We start from the raw sequence: 15127 nt of genomic DNA, 5'->3' as shown, positions 1-15127 counted from the left end.
GTGGCACCAAGAAAAGCACTATCTTAAACCTTTATGCAAAAGATTTTTGGTCGGGTCAACCATGATTCTTCTTATTTGATACTTATCTATGTGCAATGTGGAGGTGGAGGATGATGTAGTTTATAATAGATGGATCCACCAATTAAAAAATCAGATTGGCCGGATCAGTCTATTCGATTGTGATCAGCCAATTCCAGCTGATTCGAATCGATCGATCCATATCCAGTATCTAGGGTTAGGGTAGACCAAGTGGCAATTGGATCCAATAATCTAGTCAAGATTGCAAATGCACAAAAAGAACGCAAAAAATGTTTTCGCTATCTGGGCTTTGCTCTCACAACATTTTGCACAAATCCATTACAGAAATACAGCAATACAATGGAGCCCACAAGATCCATGAAAACCTCTCCCACTGCCTTAAAATTAAGTCACCATTACTTTTCCCAGTCTGTGTTCCATTGTGTATAAAACTTGCCCAGATGAACTGCATTCTGGCAAAGAGTAGCAATACCTAAGTCAACACTTCAAACAAGGAAAAAAATTTGAGAGACAGATTCTCAACATATGCATTGTTCACATGAGCATCCAAAGTAAAGGACTGAGAAGAACAACTAATATCATCAGTAACATGCTACTAGAATTAAACTGTCCCAATAGGCAAATAGATTCAGGATTAGGCAATGCGCAAACAGACCTGATTACAATGTTAACCCCAAAACTACCAGACTACTACCAAAGATGAGAAATTAAGTTTTGATATATATAAACAAGGAGGAGAGTAGTACTGCTATCCACCTTCGTTTGTTGCCTTAGAAGAGGATGACACTGTTTTTTGGACTAAAGACCTGGTGCCATAGCAAAGACTAAAGAACCTTCCTGATGGGTTTCAGAATCGCAGTGATATAAAAGTGACCAGAATTCACAAATCAGTGATAAACAGTAATCTAGACCTCAGATTTGAATCAAATTTCAATGGGTTACTCTCTTCAGGTGTAGGAACAGAATATCAAAAGTTGAACTTGATCCAAAGGTCAGATCTCAAGTTTCAGAAGAATCCTACTTGAAATAGGACTCCCCACACCAGGAATAGATATCAGCAAACATTTGGAAAGATTCAAGCAATAGAACAACAACAAACCCAGCCTTATCTCAACTTAATGGGGTTGGCTACAAGGATCCGTGCGAAAACAAAATACGAGAACTGAAAGTAAAAGAAAAGAAGCCCAGCACCAGTAAGTAAGGAAAATCTCAGCTAGATGTGTTCGGCTACATGGATCCTTGACCTCCAACAGCTCTATCTGAGGTCATACTTGGGGACAATACCTAAACTATGCATGTCATTCCTCATTACTTCTCCTATGGTCATTTTAGGCCTACCCCTAGTTATTTTAGCTCCTTCAATCGGAATCAGATCACTCCTCCTTACTGGGGTCATCCCCAGGCCTCTGTTGAACATGGCCATACTACCTCAAACAACTTTCTTAGAGCGTCGTTGATTGAGGCAAGTCTCAAATCAGCTCTAATATGGTCATTCCATACTTTATCCTTCCACACTTTGCCACACATCCATCTTAGCATCCTCATCTATACTACATAGCTTCTCTCTATGACACTTCTTATCTATACATCATAGCCGGCCGTACAACAGTCCTATAGAATGGAACAAGATTTTTTTTGGGTGAATAAATAATTTATTACCAAAGAGGAAAAAAAAATACAATAGATCTCAAAGAGGGGAGAGGAAAAGCAAAGGACAAACCCTCAAGAGACAAGAGAGGGAGCCCAAAGCAAGAGGGGGAGAGGCCCCAAGACAAAATGATATGACTATTCTTGAAGAGGCAGTACAAGTAGAAGAAGCACCATAAATCTTTCTTTTGACATCAAAAGAGATGGATTCACAAATTTGCTTTAAAGAGCGAGATTTGAAAATCCATTTCCTAAGGTTATGCTCCATCCAAATCTGGTTAATAGTGGCATGGAATGCAAGTTTGCCTATAGAATCACAAAAAGAAGACCTGGTGAAAGTCATGTCGACCCAAATCCATTCCCTCTATAAAGAGAGAATCCTTCTACTTTTAGGCCAACACTTTGCAAGGACACCTTTCCAGATAGAGGCAGAGAGGAGGCAATCAAAGAGCGAGTGGTTGATATATTCAGACTCTGTCCAGAAAGACTGCACAAGGGAGAGACCGGAATCTGACGCTGGATGAGGAACGATTGTGTTGGAAGGCAGTTGGAAAGGGCTTGCCAAACAGTGAAGCTATGACGTGGGATGTGATGCTTGACCAAATAACCTTGTGCCAAGGAGAGAAGTTCCCCCTGGTCCTAACAAAATCCCAAGCCGCTTTGGAGCTAAAGAGGCCTGAGCAGGCGGGGGTCCAAAGAGTATAGTTACCTCTTCTTTGCTGATAGTTGATAATGGCGGGAAGCAAGGAGTCCGAAACAGCAGTGAGCTGAGGAGAGTCTGTGGCAGGAGGAGACCAAGAACCCAGGGCATGACATCCGCAACCATGGAATGCTTGGAAAGTCCCAGACTGTAAATGGCTCTGGCACTTACAGCGTGAAGAAGAATTGCCAAAGGATGCCAATGATCGGAAGCCAAAGAAATGTGGAGTTGCCATCTACAATCTGGGTAGAGATGGCTCCAATAACAATTGATCTAAGGGACAAGATCTTGCGCCAAACACAAGAAACATCAGATAAATAGATATAATTATCTTAAGAATTAACAGATTGAAGTCCAGATCTTAAGAATGGAACACGAATCTGTTCTTAGAGACTAAAACAGGGGTCCAAACAGCAAATGGATTAAATAACAAGCCTGACAAATCAGAATCCTAATAATGATAGGATTCTGATATTTAAAACACAGACTCAAATTTTAATACCACATGTAGGCCCAGATTAAGATCCAATTGTAAATTATGTGGTCAGAATTGAGATACCAACAGAAATAAACAAGAAACTGAGAAATTCCAAGCCTTGATCAGCATCCCACCAGGCAGCAACTGCATTCAACAGCCATGAACCTGAGTCTCACAAAGTATTGAGCAGCAAAGCCACACTTTATTCATAAAGGCCTTATTGTCTGGTAATAAATGTATACATAAACTCTCCAAATATGACTCATAACATGACTAGAAATAGCCCAAACGAACTAGTAATCAAACTGGCTACTTATTTGACTAATAAAAGACTTTAAACAACTCCTAAACTGACTCGAGAACCTCCAGCTATGTTTGGAGTCCTAAACCAACTAGAATTTGACATAATGAAAGAAAATCAACTCATGACAGGGCTGGACTTTTAGGTTCCTAATCCAGCCTGAACTAGGATACATAAACATAATCAAAATAGGAAAAGAAATGGAAAACATAACTCTATTTGAATAGAACTCCATGGCAGAATAGGAATAGGATTCCCAGTGAGACTAGGAATTTTGAAATTCCTGAAAGCACAAGTACTTCTTCTTCTCTTGGCACTGCTGCTAGTGCCCAAATGATGCGTCAATTCCTCTCTATCATAAGCTGTAGCCTTGAAGTGGTTGGTTCCTAAGCCAGCTACACCAGCTACTGGCTACTTGACCAAAAGTGTATATCACAAATCTGTGAGACAGAGAAGCTCAAAATTATCTTCCAAATGCTTTGGCAAAAATAATAGCCACTGTTCAGAGATATGTCCGTCAACATTCTCCACAACCATGTCATCTCTAGAAAAGTGGCATTTATCTCTATGTGATTTGGTTCCATCATCAAACACTAGCATATATACAAGTGTCACTTAAATGTGCCACAACAACAGAATAAAATTATATTAAATAAAGAACTCTACCAGTATCCAAATGAAAAGAACAATTGAACGTTCACAAAAGAAACAACCTTCACAAATTAATCAAGGAAATGCATGACTTGCATATTGGAGATATCAAATAACTATAGCAGAATTACTAAGAGGCAAGACTGGTACCTTTATACAAACAGAAGTTTCCTCTAATTCAGTGTATCACTGATGTGTCCACTCATATAGGCTCTGACTGCTACCCAATGCAGCACCATGTTGCTTGATTATTCTGGCTGACTGCAGCAGTATATCTTGCTCCGTAGAGTATAATTCATCTTTCCTCTACAGCAACAACAGAAAAAATTAGGGCATGAAGTTATGTAGTTGCTAGAGAAAAAAGAAAGAAACCCTTTACCGAACTGCACATGATCCTGGAAATTTTGACTGTGTCAATAGTTTGAAGTAGGACAGATCATGACAGCCACTACCACTACTTTTGCAACAGCTCAGAAAAAAGCCATAACACTTCCATCTATCATTGGGAGACAATTTAACAACAATACAAGTGACAGATATCCATAGGACCAAAACATGCAACCAAAGCTATGCAAGGGTCATCAAAACTGTAACGAAAGCTTAGCAACAGAACCTGTGAAGAAGAGAACTAAGAGAGAGAGCTTGGCGATAGATTCAGAATAAAATACACCCTCTCTATTTATAATAAATCAGAACTGGTTACATAACTCAAGTAAAACTCTAAAGAGTCTAAAGTCTAATCAGAACAGGAAGCTAACAATCTAGTTACAATAGGAAAGAATAACATAGACCTAAACTAATTTTCACGGTATAGAGGTACACCCTCTCTAACAAATACAATCATGAATTACTGTAATAATTTATCATTTTAGAGAGAAGTACCTCATATTCATACTTGGAAGTCGTTATTGAACATACAGAATAAACAAATGTTGCAAAGAGATAATTACAATGGTTGTTAGTATGAACGATTAAAATGGCATTGAAACTTAATGAGTACAGGTGCATCAAAGAAAAAATTAAATGCATTAACAGAACTAATAACAATTAAATATTGACCCGTAAATATTTAAGTATGAAACTTACCATAGGTTTAAGGTTGCAACCAATAGTCAGTTCAGCATATGAATTTTCTATTTGAGATAGGAAACAGTAAGGAGCCTCTTCTCCCAAGAAGACTTTTGGATGAGATCTTAGCCTGGACTTTATATCCTCTGAAATTAAGGGAATCTTTTCCAGATCATCAGTTCGAAAGGGAATCTTGGTCGCCATTGCACGCCAAGGGGCACGTGATTTATTCACTATTACCTAAATGGTTCAAATTCAAAGTGTCATCAATCATAATGCCCTTGATTGACCTGGATACTTGCAGGGGGGGGGGGGGACAGTATGAGAAACAAAGCCTGCAGATGATCTCATAAAAAGGCTAGAAGTATGAAAACTGCAAATCAAGTCTTTGATCCACAAAAGAATTCCACTAGCAGGGGGAAAAAAACAATATGAGAAACGAAGCCCGCAGATGATCTCATAACAAGACATAGAAGTATAAAAACTGCAAATCAAGTCATTGATCCACAAAAGAAGAAGGTCAATTAATCAACTATGGATTAGGTAAGCAGGAAAAATTTTCATATTAAAAAAAGAGAAAAAAGACATAAATATAAAGAGATCCAAATACATGGATTTTGAAATTTAAAAAAATAATAATAATAATAAAAAAAAAAAGAACATTCCAGATCAACTGCAATGAAGGCTTCTTTACCTTTTGCGAAGAATATTTAAAATATCTTTCACAAAATCATCTCTACTGTATTACACTTGACACACACTATTTTAATGTAAAAAATATCAATGAGAAAAATAATAAAGGAAAGGTATTTTAATCTATTAATTTTATGGAAATCAATTTGCATTTAAGTATTTCCTATATCTCCCAGAAGAACACAGCTGTGTAAGTTGTAATTATCACTAAAGGAGAAATAGTTTTAGGCCAGTGATATGGTCTATCAAGCTGTAACTAACAACTAATTCAGAGAAATATTTCTAATTTTTAGCATAGAAGCAAACAAAACTGTGCATGAGAAAGCAAGCATCAGAAAATTCAATGGGACCACACTTTATTATTGTTGTTGTTGGTATCGATTAAATACAACACAAATAACAATGTCCCCTCCCCCAATTTTGGCATTTCTCCATATCACTATTTAGAGCTGCATCTGCCCTTTCCTCATTTACCCTTATTATATCCTACCTAATGCTCCTAAACATAGACATGAAGACTACAGAAAATGGCTCATGCCTTCTCAACAGATGATATAGAATCAATAGATGCGAAAATAGACAGGGCTTCTGATTACATGTGTTTGTAGTTCATCATAAATCCACTCATATTTTATCCCGATATTAGTTCGTAATCTTATATTGATTGCATGTGTTTTGCAGTTCATCATAAAATCACTCATTTTCATATTCAAATACTTAGATCAAATCTTACATTGGCGCAATTACAAAGACAAATTTTGGGAACAGATTTTGAATCAAATTCAACCTCTAAAAAATCAAAAGAATCATGTCTCTCTACATGTTCATATTCTTTGGGTGCATTTAAATATTTGCATGGGCAGTGCAGCAGGTGTAAATATGTGTTAATCCCCATTCTGTAAATTGATAAAAGTAATTCTATAGAAGAGCACAGATTCACAGATCTACGTGCCCATCCAAATAGGTTTGAAGCATCTACAGAGCGGATCTACTTGGTGTCTTTGTTACCCTGTATTTATTCCGAAGTGAAAAATGTAGAGTAGGGTACCAAAACTTAGGGGAAATGGCAAAATGCAAGGTATGAACCAGAAGTGAGCACCTGTAGGATCCCATGAGTGATCTAGATCCTGGGGAGGGGAAATTTTAGATGCTAACTAAAAGAGAGAAAATAAAATAAAAACACACCTGACTTGAAAACATAGAATTTGGAACTATGACAGGGAACTTCTCGGCATTCAGTAATGATGTTGTTGTAAGTCCCATTTCCACCACTTGACCTTCAATTGATCCAGCCTGCAAAAGTGATTGTTTTCTTCAGCCCATGGAATAAATGAAACCAGTAAACAACAATAACTACACCAAAAAAATTATGGACAAGAAGTTCAATGGCAGTATAGTTTGACCGCCTGCCGACTCCATTCAAGCCACCTTTCTATCCCACTGTTAGGGGTTTGTAGTTAACAAGGCAAGCTGTAACCGATTGTTCCATATTAGAGATCCAGCTGGACCTCTCCAAGCGGTTCAGGTTGGTATTTTCTGATTGGCATAGGATTAAATTAAACATAATCTCATCCAAACCAACATATTGCATTATTGAACATAAAAGTCTAGTGTGCCATAATAAGTTAGAGATTTTACAATGCATATGGTTGCCACTTGGAATACATTTTCAGTGGGTAAGGTCTTCATTAGAAGGGACTCATCTCAAGTGTCATTAAAATGAGAATCAATAATGAATAAGAAAGCGCCATGTGAAAACCTAAGATAAATTTATTACTATTTTAATTGGCAAGCCAGACATGAATCGAGATGAGTCTGTAGCAAAGCATAACCTTTTGCATTCAAATGCCATGGTTTCCAAAATGAAATAATTTCATTTGGGTGGCAACCAAACACAGCCTCCAAATTCCAAAATGAAATTTTCTGTTTAAAATTTAGTTGTTGCACCACCATCTGAGTCTGAAAACATCCATAGGCATAATACTGAAGTAGGTTCGAGTAATTCGACCTATGAAGTAGACAAACTAATCCTAGTGGTACCTCGAAAAGCTATGCATTCTAAGCCAAAAATTAAGGCACTAGCATTATAATGATTCTTTAACAACTAACTGAAATGTTTCCTCAAGTACAGCAGTCTACATGCCACACAATTAGAATGAAGTACTCTTGCAACCTAACACTATTAATGAATAATGAGTTATGAAGATACTGTATCCTGTCAGGGTGACAGCAGACATCTAATGCAAAAAAAGAGACACCTTAACCATGATTAGATTTGTGATAATGAAAAAACAACATTGAATAATTAATAATGTCAGCAGGCATGAAAAAACAAAGAAACGTGCTTAATTTACTTTTATGGTATCTCCCAGGGAAAAAGGCTTTGAAAACTGCATGGACAACCCACTCAGCACATTCCCAAGAATGTCTCTAGCAGCAAAAGCAGTGGCAACTCCTGTATGGAAGATACGGAGAAAACTCAGATCTACTTGCAAAATAGAAAAGTATTAATAATATAATAACTATAATAACACAATATTGCCTTTGGGCCAAACCACATTGTTGGCTAGATCCTGGGCCGCCAGATGTGAGATAATTCTTCCTTCCCTGAGTATATACCATAGATGTGACAGATGGATAGATAAACAAGAAATGGTTCCTGAATTATGGTTATTGTTTTGGTTTTGGTGGAATAACTGCAGGACCCTCAGTTCTTAGGTGGAACAAGGCATACAGGGAGACCATATTCCCACAAAAATGCACAAGTTTTAGTAGAGACCTTGTCCTTGTTTGGGTGCATGATGTTCCTGATACGGTTGAGAATGGAACTGGGCATGTTGAAGAGATTGGGAAATGGGATTTTAACTTATGATCTTCCTCAGCTGGTGAGCTTCCCCATCTCTTTGCCCTCAGCTGGTAAATCCAGAAATAGACCTCCCATTCGTTGTTTGGGTGATTGGGGAGTGGTAAATAATGGACAAACCGTTAAACCGACACCACATATAAACAAAACTTCAATTTAAAAGCAATAGGGTTATTATGTAGGATGTGAGTCCAATACACACAAAATCACATAATAAAATACTTACAGCGTATTTTACAAAAAGGAGAAAGAAAGGGGTGGGGTTGGGGTGTGGGGGTGGGGGTGGACGATTTTCAGCTTAGCTACTACATTTGCAGAACTGTTTACTGTTCCCAATTTCCCACCATTCTGTGGTGTACTTCGCACAAAAAAATTTGACAAGAAGAAGATGAAAATGCTCAAGGAATACAATATAAGAATGCAAAACCAAAATACAGCAAGTTTGCCATTAATTTTTACTCTGAATCTTGTTTATCATATGTGGGGCAGAAAAGAAATTAACACAAATAACAACATCTAAGACTCACCTCCTATTCCTCCAACAGTCAAAATAGATTGCACAGCCACCCCACATGCCTCAGCAAAAGCCATCATTCCCAAGACAAATAGACCCACAGATGAGAGGTTGTCTAGAGTTAGCAACTTTTCTCGATCAAGCCTTGCCACATTCTGAGCAGCAAGAGCACGAGAAAATACATTTGCTTTCCACCTGTGGAGAAACCATACAAATGAGATTATAACTGCACCCCTCCAAGCTTGACCAATGTATTGAGATGCAATTGTGGTCGGAGCAATGATCACACCTCTGCACATGGAAATAGCAAGAAGACCATATCAACTTATCCAGTCTATAGTGGAGGACTGCGAACAAAAAAGCGAAGAAATGAAGTTATGCCCAATTAGGCTGAGGGCTTAACGAACTAAGAAACAACTCACAACTGAGTGAATGTCATGAAGGTGATGAGATATCGCACAGGGTCTTCCATAGCACCCCAAAAGCTTTTCTCATAGGGATGTTCTTGAGATAGGTTCCCGGATAGCAATGCAGAAGTTCCTTGCATTAAGTATTTGTGAAATTTCCTCAACACCCTCGGCATGACCAGCCAAGCCAACATGGTAGCAGTCAAAGTCCCACCAACCGGAATCAAAATATTTCTTAGGTATGGATAATAATCGAGCAATTGTTGAACATGAGGAGTGAGTTCATCTGAAGCCTCTTTAAACCTTTGCCCCGTATAAACCACAACCTCCGTTGCTGATTGCAGAGCATTCTTGACATTATCAATCCAGTCGTTTGCAACCAAATCAGTCGTATCAACATTCGAATCACTCGCAGCAGAGACTTCTGGGTTGCGTGGTTCATCCTTTTTGCCACCAAAAAATGATGAATATGCTCGATAACTTGAGATGTTGCCTAGACAACCAAGAGAAAGGGTGTTCAGAGAGTGTAAATTAGATGACCCATTATTCGGAATAGATCGAAAATGCGATAATCTAAACTGGGCAACCACTATATTGCCCGGACAACGCTGTGCATTTGAAAATGATGAGCTTCGAAGGGTCCCTTGAGCGGCTATGGTGAATCGCGCTAAGTACCTGTATGCCTGAAACGATCGCAGGACGAATAGAAGTATTACTTCTGTGGCACCACAACCCTTTTCAGTATCTAAACGAATTCACCAAAAGTCATTGGCAAGCAACTTCTTGTAGGAACAGGAAATCATTAATCTCTGCCTAATTACTCCAAAAACATGAGAAAATACTAGAAATTGGGATTGGGATTTGGGAACGGAACACACCATTTCGCTCTTGGCAGTGCTGATCACAGTACACTCGTTTTGAAGTACGGACGGACACGGCCCAATCAACTTTCTTTTCGAACCGCCATGCGGATTCTGGGTCTAAGACTCCGAACTCCCGGCTGTACCCTTATTTAAAACCTTCGAACCATTCAAGTTCAAGGCTTCTCTCTCTCTCTCTCTCTCTCTCTCAATGTAATCATGTTAAGGATTGTACGAACACTGCACATAAATCGGATTTGTTCAAGGGAGTGGATTTCCATTTTCAATAACTAATTATAGGGTCATAAATAAATATATATATACACATATTAGTAAAAAGACATGTGGAAATACTGAGACAGAGAGATGATATTCATTGAAATAATTAATAATTTAAGAAGACTTTTAAATTTCAAATAATGATAGACAATTATAATATATTTTTAGACAATCAATGGTAAGAGAGAGGCCTTTTTTTAGTAAAATATCTCTCTATCTCTCCCTCTAAGAGATTTAGTTACAAGCTATCGAGGATGGGTTCTTTAGTTTAGTAACCTTGAATGTGGATGAAAATAATCTTGGAGTCTCTGAAGAGGGAACGACATTGACGTACTTTCTTTTTTAAGCTCTTTCTATAGCCTTGGTTACAACTAGAGAAATCTGGAGTTCAGAAGCTTGTTAACGATAGTGCAATCACAATCACCAATTTCATCATTGTGTAATCAAAAATTTATTTTCTTATAAGGTTCATAAAAACAACAATGTAATGCTTTCATGTAAGAGAGCATATCACAAAAATATAAAATCAATTGAACATGATTGAAAGACTTGGAGAACATATTAATTCTTTGTATTAATGGTTCGCTTGATAGTTTCAACTCTTTATTTCATATATTCTTTTCCTTGGCAATTTGGGGTCACTTTGTTACAGATATCCAATGTTGTAGGAATCCATTTTTAGCCATTTATTTTTTCATACAGATCTAGAGGCAATCACATGCATCCAGTAGAAAAAGTTTGTCCATTATAAATTATTAGAGCATCTAATGTAAGTCCTATGTGCTCAATTGAATCTCCAATTAAGTGGTGGTTCTTGGGAACTTAGGACTCAAAGAGAAGTAAGAGTTGGTCAGATTGCATGAAAATAAAATAAGAGATAGAATTGGAGATATCTCTGAATCCGAGATCCAACCATCTCTAAAGTGAAACCTTAGTAATTGCAACCCTCAAATACTTAAAATATATAATTTAACAGCATCCATAAACCAAATTAATACCATAGTCACTATTACTTTTTTAAAACCAAAACCCCGCCAATCCCATATAAGAAACAAAACTCACGAGGATCACATTATTGAAGGAATTTCTAAACATTTGTAAAAGAAAAACAACAACATAAACATCAAAACCTACAAAGCAAAAAATCCTCAAAATAAGAATGTGAGAAGCAACGAAACAAAACCCAACCAGTGGTGAGAGCCTTGATTCTCCCAGCGTGCCTTCATCTGAAATCCTAAAGACTTCTTCAACCGATCGAGGATTATGAAGCCCTAAGGTCCTTTCATACTTGAAACAAGTTAGAGGGTTAACCCAACATTAGATACGATAAACCCATAAATGAATGAAGAAAATCGAACATTTAAAAAGTATGGATTAAAAAAAAAAAACAAACAAACAAATTTTAGAAGATAAGAAGTGCATTATAGGATCAAGGAGCAAAGATGAATACCTTAAATTAAATCATTGGATAGGAAAATAAAAAGCTAAAGAACTGTATAAGAAACCTTACAATAACTTACTTGGAGCCAAATGAATAACAGAGAAAGGGAGCTATTGGAGCTCTCTTAGAGCAGATTGTGGGCTTTGGAAGAAAAAACCAAAGAGGAGACACAACTCTCTGATTTTGTTATCTAATAAAGGGGAGAGAAGATGGGAGATTTTATTTACTAATAAATAAGATAAGAGACGTAATAAACACTTGGGGGGAGAGAGATTCTATTTCCTAATGAAGGACAAAGAAGAGGGAAGAATTTCTTTACTAATAAATAGGATAAGAGAAAGATTGGGAACGTGTATGAGAGAGAGAGAGAGAGAGAGAGAGAGAGAGAGAAATAACGGATGTTGGGTAGAGATAGGAACATGTGTGAGAGAGAAAAAAAAATATTTTTGGTTTTGCTTTTTGATGGGTAGAGATAGGTATTGGTGTATGATATCTTGTATTCCGTCACAGTTTAATCCAGGGAGTACTGGTGTAGCACCTAGACAGGCAGGACGGCGGTCTCGCTAGCCGATTAGCATGCTGTGGGGGTTGCAAGGGGGCAGGAGACCCCCCTCTGCATAGCAGGGGGTGTAGCCCCACTCGAATTTTTTATTTGAGGGCAATTGTAGTTTAATTCGGATTAGAGTTTTTTTCGCTATATATTTGTAGCGAGAGTTTCTTTCTCTGTAATGCAAGCAATATGGAGAGTTGTGATGAAGAGCGCTGTAATTCTATTCTCCATTGATAGTGAAGCAGAATCTCATCTCACCGGGGACGTAGGCAACCTTGCCGAACCTCGTAAAATCTGTGTGCGTTATTTGTTTTGTTTTTCCATTATCTTCTGCATCGTTTTAGGGTTGCGTTTCTACAATAGAAACATGTGTGAGAGAAAGAAAAAAAGATTTATGATTTTGATTTATAATAAAGGGGAGAGAAGAGGGACGATTTTATTTACTAATAAATAAAATAAGAAATGTATCAAAAAATTAATAAATATATGGGGGGAGAGAGATTCTATTTCCTAATGAAGGAGAGGGAAGCGTTTCTTTACTAATAAATAGGATAAGAGAAAGATTGAGTGCAAATATTTTGAGCTATTGTTGTAAGAGACAAAAAATTGAAAAATCCTAAGATATTGTAGTTGATTTTTTTGTCTTCTCTGTGGTATATATAAGGAATAATTCAATGCAGTAAAACCTTTAAAGTCGATGAAAGATCATTGAAAGATACCGTTTTTATGTAATAAATCTCTCCATAATTTTGTGCCTATTTTTTTTATCCCTTTAATATGTAATAATTATAATTAATGACACACATTTCTCCTCTATGTTTAGAGAGAGTGAGTGAGAGAAAGAGAATTATAGAGAGAAAATACCCCTTTCCTCCACATTTAGATTTTATAAGGGATGGAATGAGAGATTTTAGGAGTGGTTTCTTTTATGGTATATCTCTCTCTATATTTACCTTTTTAATATTTTCATAATTATTTATAATTCTCTCTATGGAGAATCTCCCTCCATTGTGCTCCACGTTTTTTTCTTTCCAAAGAGGATGAGAGAGAGAGAGAGAGAGAGAGAGATTTAAGGAGGAATATTATATGCCTTTTTTTTAATCATTTTTAGTATTTAATTAATTAATAATTATAATTAATTATTACTTTCTTCTTTCTCCTACACGTTTAGATAAAGAGAGAAATAAAGAATTATAGAGAGTTTATTATTATCATTTTTTGTTTATTTTTCTCTCCACTCTCCCCATTTCTCCTCCACGTTTAGAGAGAGAGAGAGAGTAAGAATTATATAGTTTAATATTATTATTTGTTTTATCTTCCATTTTGAGGGGTGAGAGGATGAGTGGGTTTAGGGTTTATAATTATATGCCTTTTTAATACTCCACTCTCCCCCTTTCTCCTCCACGTTTAGAGAGGGAGAGAGAGTGAGAATCATGGAGTTTATTATTATTATTTGATTTATCTTCCATTTTTAGGGTTGAGAGGATGAGTGGGTTTAGGGTTTGTAATTATGTCTTTTTAATACTTAATAATTATAATTATATACCTTTTTAATACTCCACTCTCCCAATTTCTCCTCCATGTTTAGAGAGAGAGAGAGAGAGAGAGAAAGAATTATAGAGAATTTATTATGATATTTGTTTCATATTCCATTTTGAGGGGTTTTTGGTCATTTAGAGATTTTTTCCAGTGTTTTTTGGTCATTTGGGATTTTTTTTTTGGTAGATGTAATTGGTTTTTTTGTCATTTTGAAAAAGTATACCAAAGAAAATGAGTACGTACTTTTATATGGTAGTATGATTTTTTGGTCATTTGGGAATTTTTTTGGGTAGATGTAAATGGTTTTTTTGTCATTTTGAAAAAGTATACCAAAGAAAGGGAGTACGTACTTTTATATAGTAGCATGAAGCCCTGAGGTCCTTTCATACATGAAACAAATTAGAGGGTTAACCCAACATTAGATACAATAAACCCATAATGGACGAAGAAAATCGAACATTTAAAAAGCATGGATTAAAAAAAAAAAAAAAAAAAACAAACAAACAAATTTTAGAAGATAAGAAGTGCATTATAGGATCAAGGAGCAAAGATGAATAGCTTAAATTAAATCATTGGATAGGAAAAGAAAAAGCTAAAAAACTTTACAATGGTTTACTTTGAGCCAAATGAATAACAGAGAAAGGGAGCTCTTGGAGCTCTCTTAGAGCATAAGAGGAAGAAGGACGTGGCTTGCAAGAGTGTAAACTTCACCTGAGAATCTGAGATATTGCTGGACCGATTTAGGGTTTCGGGAGCATCGATCATGGACCGAAAGAACAGAGGACCGAAGGAAATACTTACCTGCGACATCGCCGGCGGAGTAAGAGTAGAATCGTAGAGCAAGGTTTCCTCTTTGCACTGCGATTCATCCTCTTTTGGTTGGGATGGTATATTTTTTTCAATACATTCATTGTAACACACGTACAACAACCTCCCTCTTCACTCGGATATCGTGGCCGATCACTTATAAACAGCCACGTGTCGATCATCTAACTCATGCTACACGATCTGTAGCACAAAAGTGTGCTACAGACGAGGTGAATCCGAGGAGACACAACTCTCTAATTTTGTTACCTAATAAAGGGAAGAAACGTGGG

At 36.9% G+C, this 15127-nt stretch overlaps 1 protein-coding gene across 1 annotated transcript; it reads right to left on the bottom strand.

Moving 5' to 3' along the window:
- Positions 1 to 287: 287 nt before the first annotated feature.
- Positions 288 to 14840, bottom strand: LOC122076348 (mechanosensitive ion channel protein 1, mitochondrial-like). The gene is made up of 10 exons (XM_042641656.1): positions 14832 to 14840; positions 14647 to 14719; positions 10240 to 10368; positions 9377 to 9854; positions 8968 to 9245; positions 7932 to 8032; positions 6763 to 6870; positions 4903 to 5124; positions 3967 to 4122; positions 288 to 491 (listed from the first exon to the last, which is right to left on the bottom strand). Exons 1-9 carry the CDS (start codon positions 14838 to 14840, stop codon positions 4003 to 4005), a joined length of 1518 nt encoding a protein of 505 aa, XP_042497590.1. The 3' UTR covers positions 288 to 491; positions 3967 to 4002.
- Positions 14841 to 15127: the final 287 nt, after the last annotated feature.

Source organism: Macadamia integrifolia, chromosome 4, assembly GCF_013358625.1.
Source record: "Macadamia integrifolia cultivar HAES 741 chromosome 4, SCU_Mint_v3, whole genome shotgun sequence".
Lineage (NCBI taxonomy): Eukaryota > Viridiplantae > Streptophyta > Magnoliopsida > Proteales > Proteaceae > Macadamia > Macadamia integrifolia.
The sequence above is the reverse complement of the archived record's forward strand: the minus strand, read 5'-3'. Positions and strand labels throughout refer to the sequence as shown.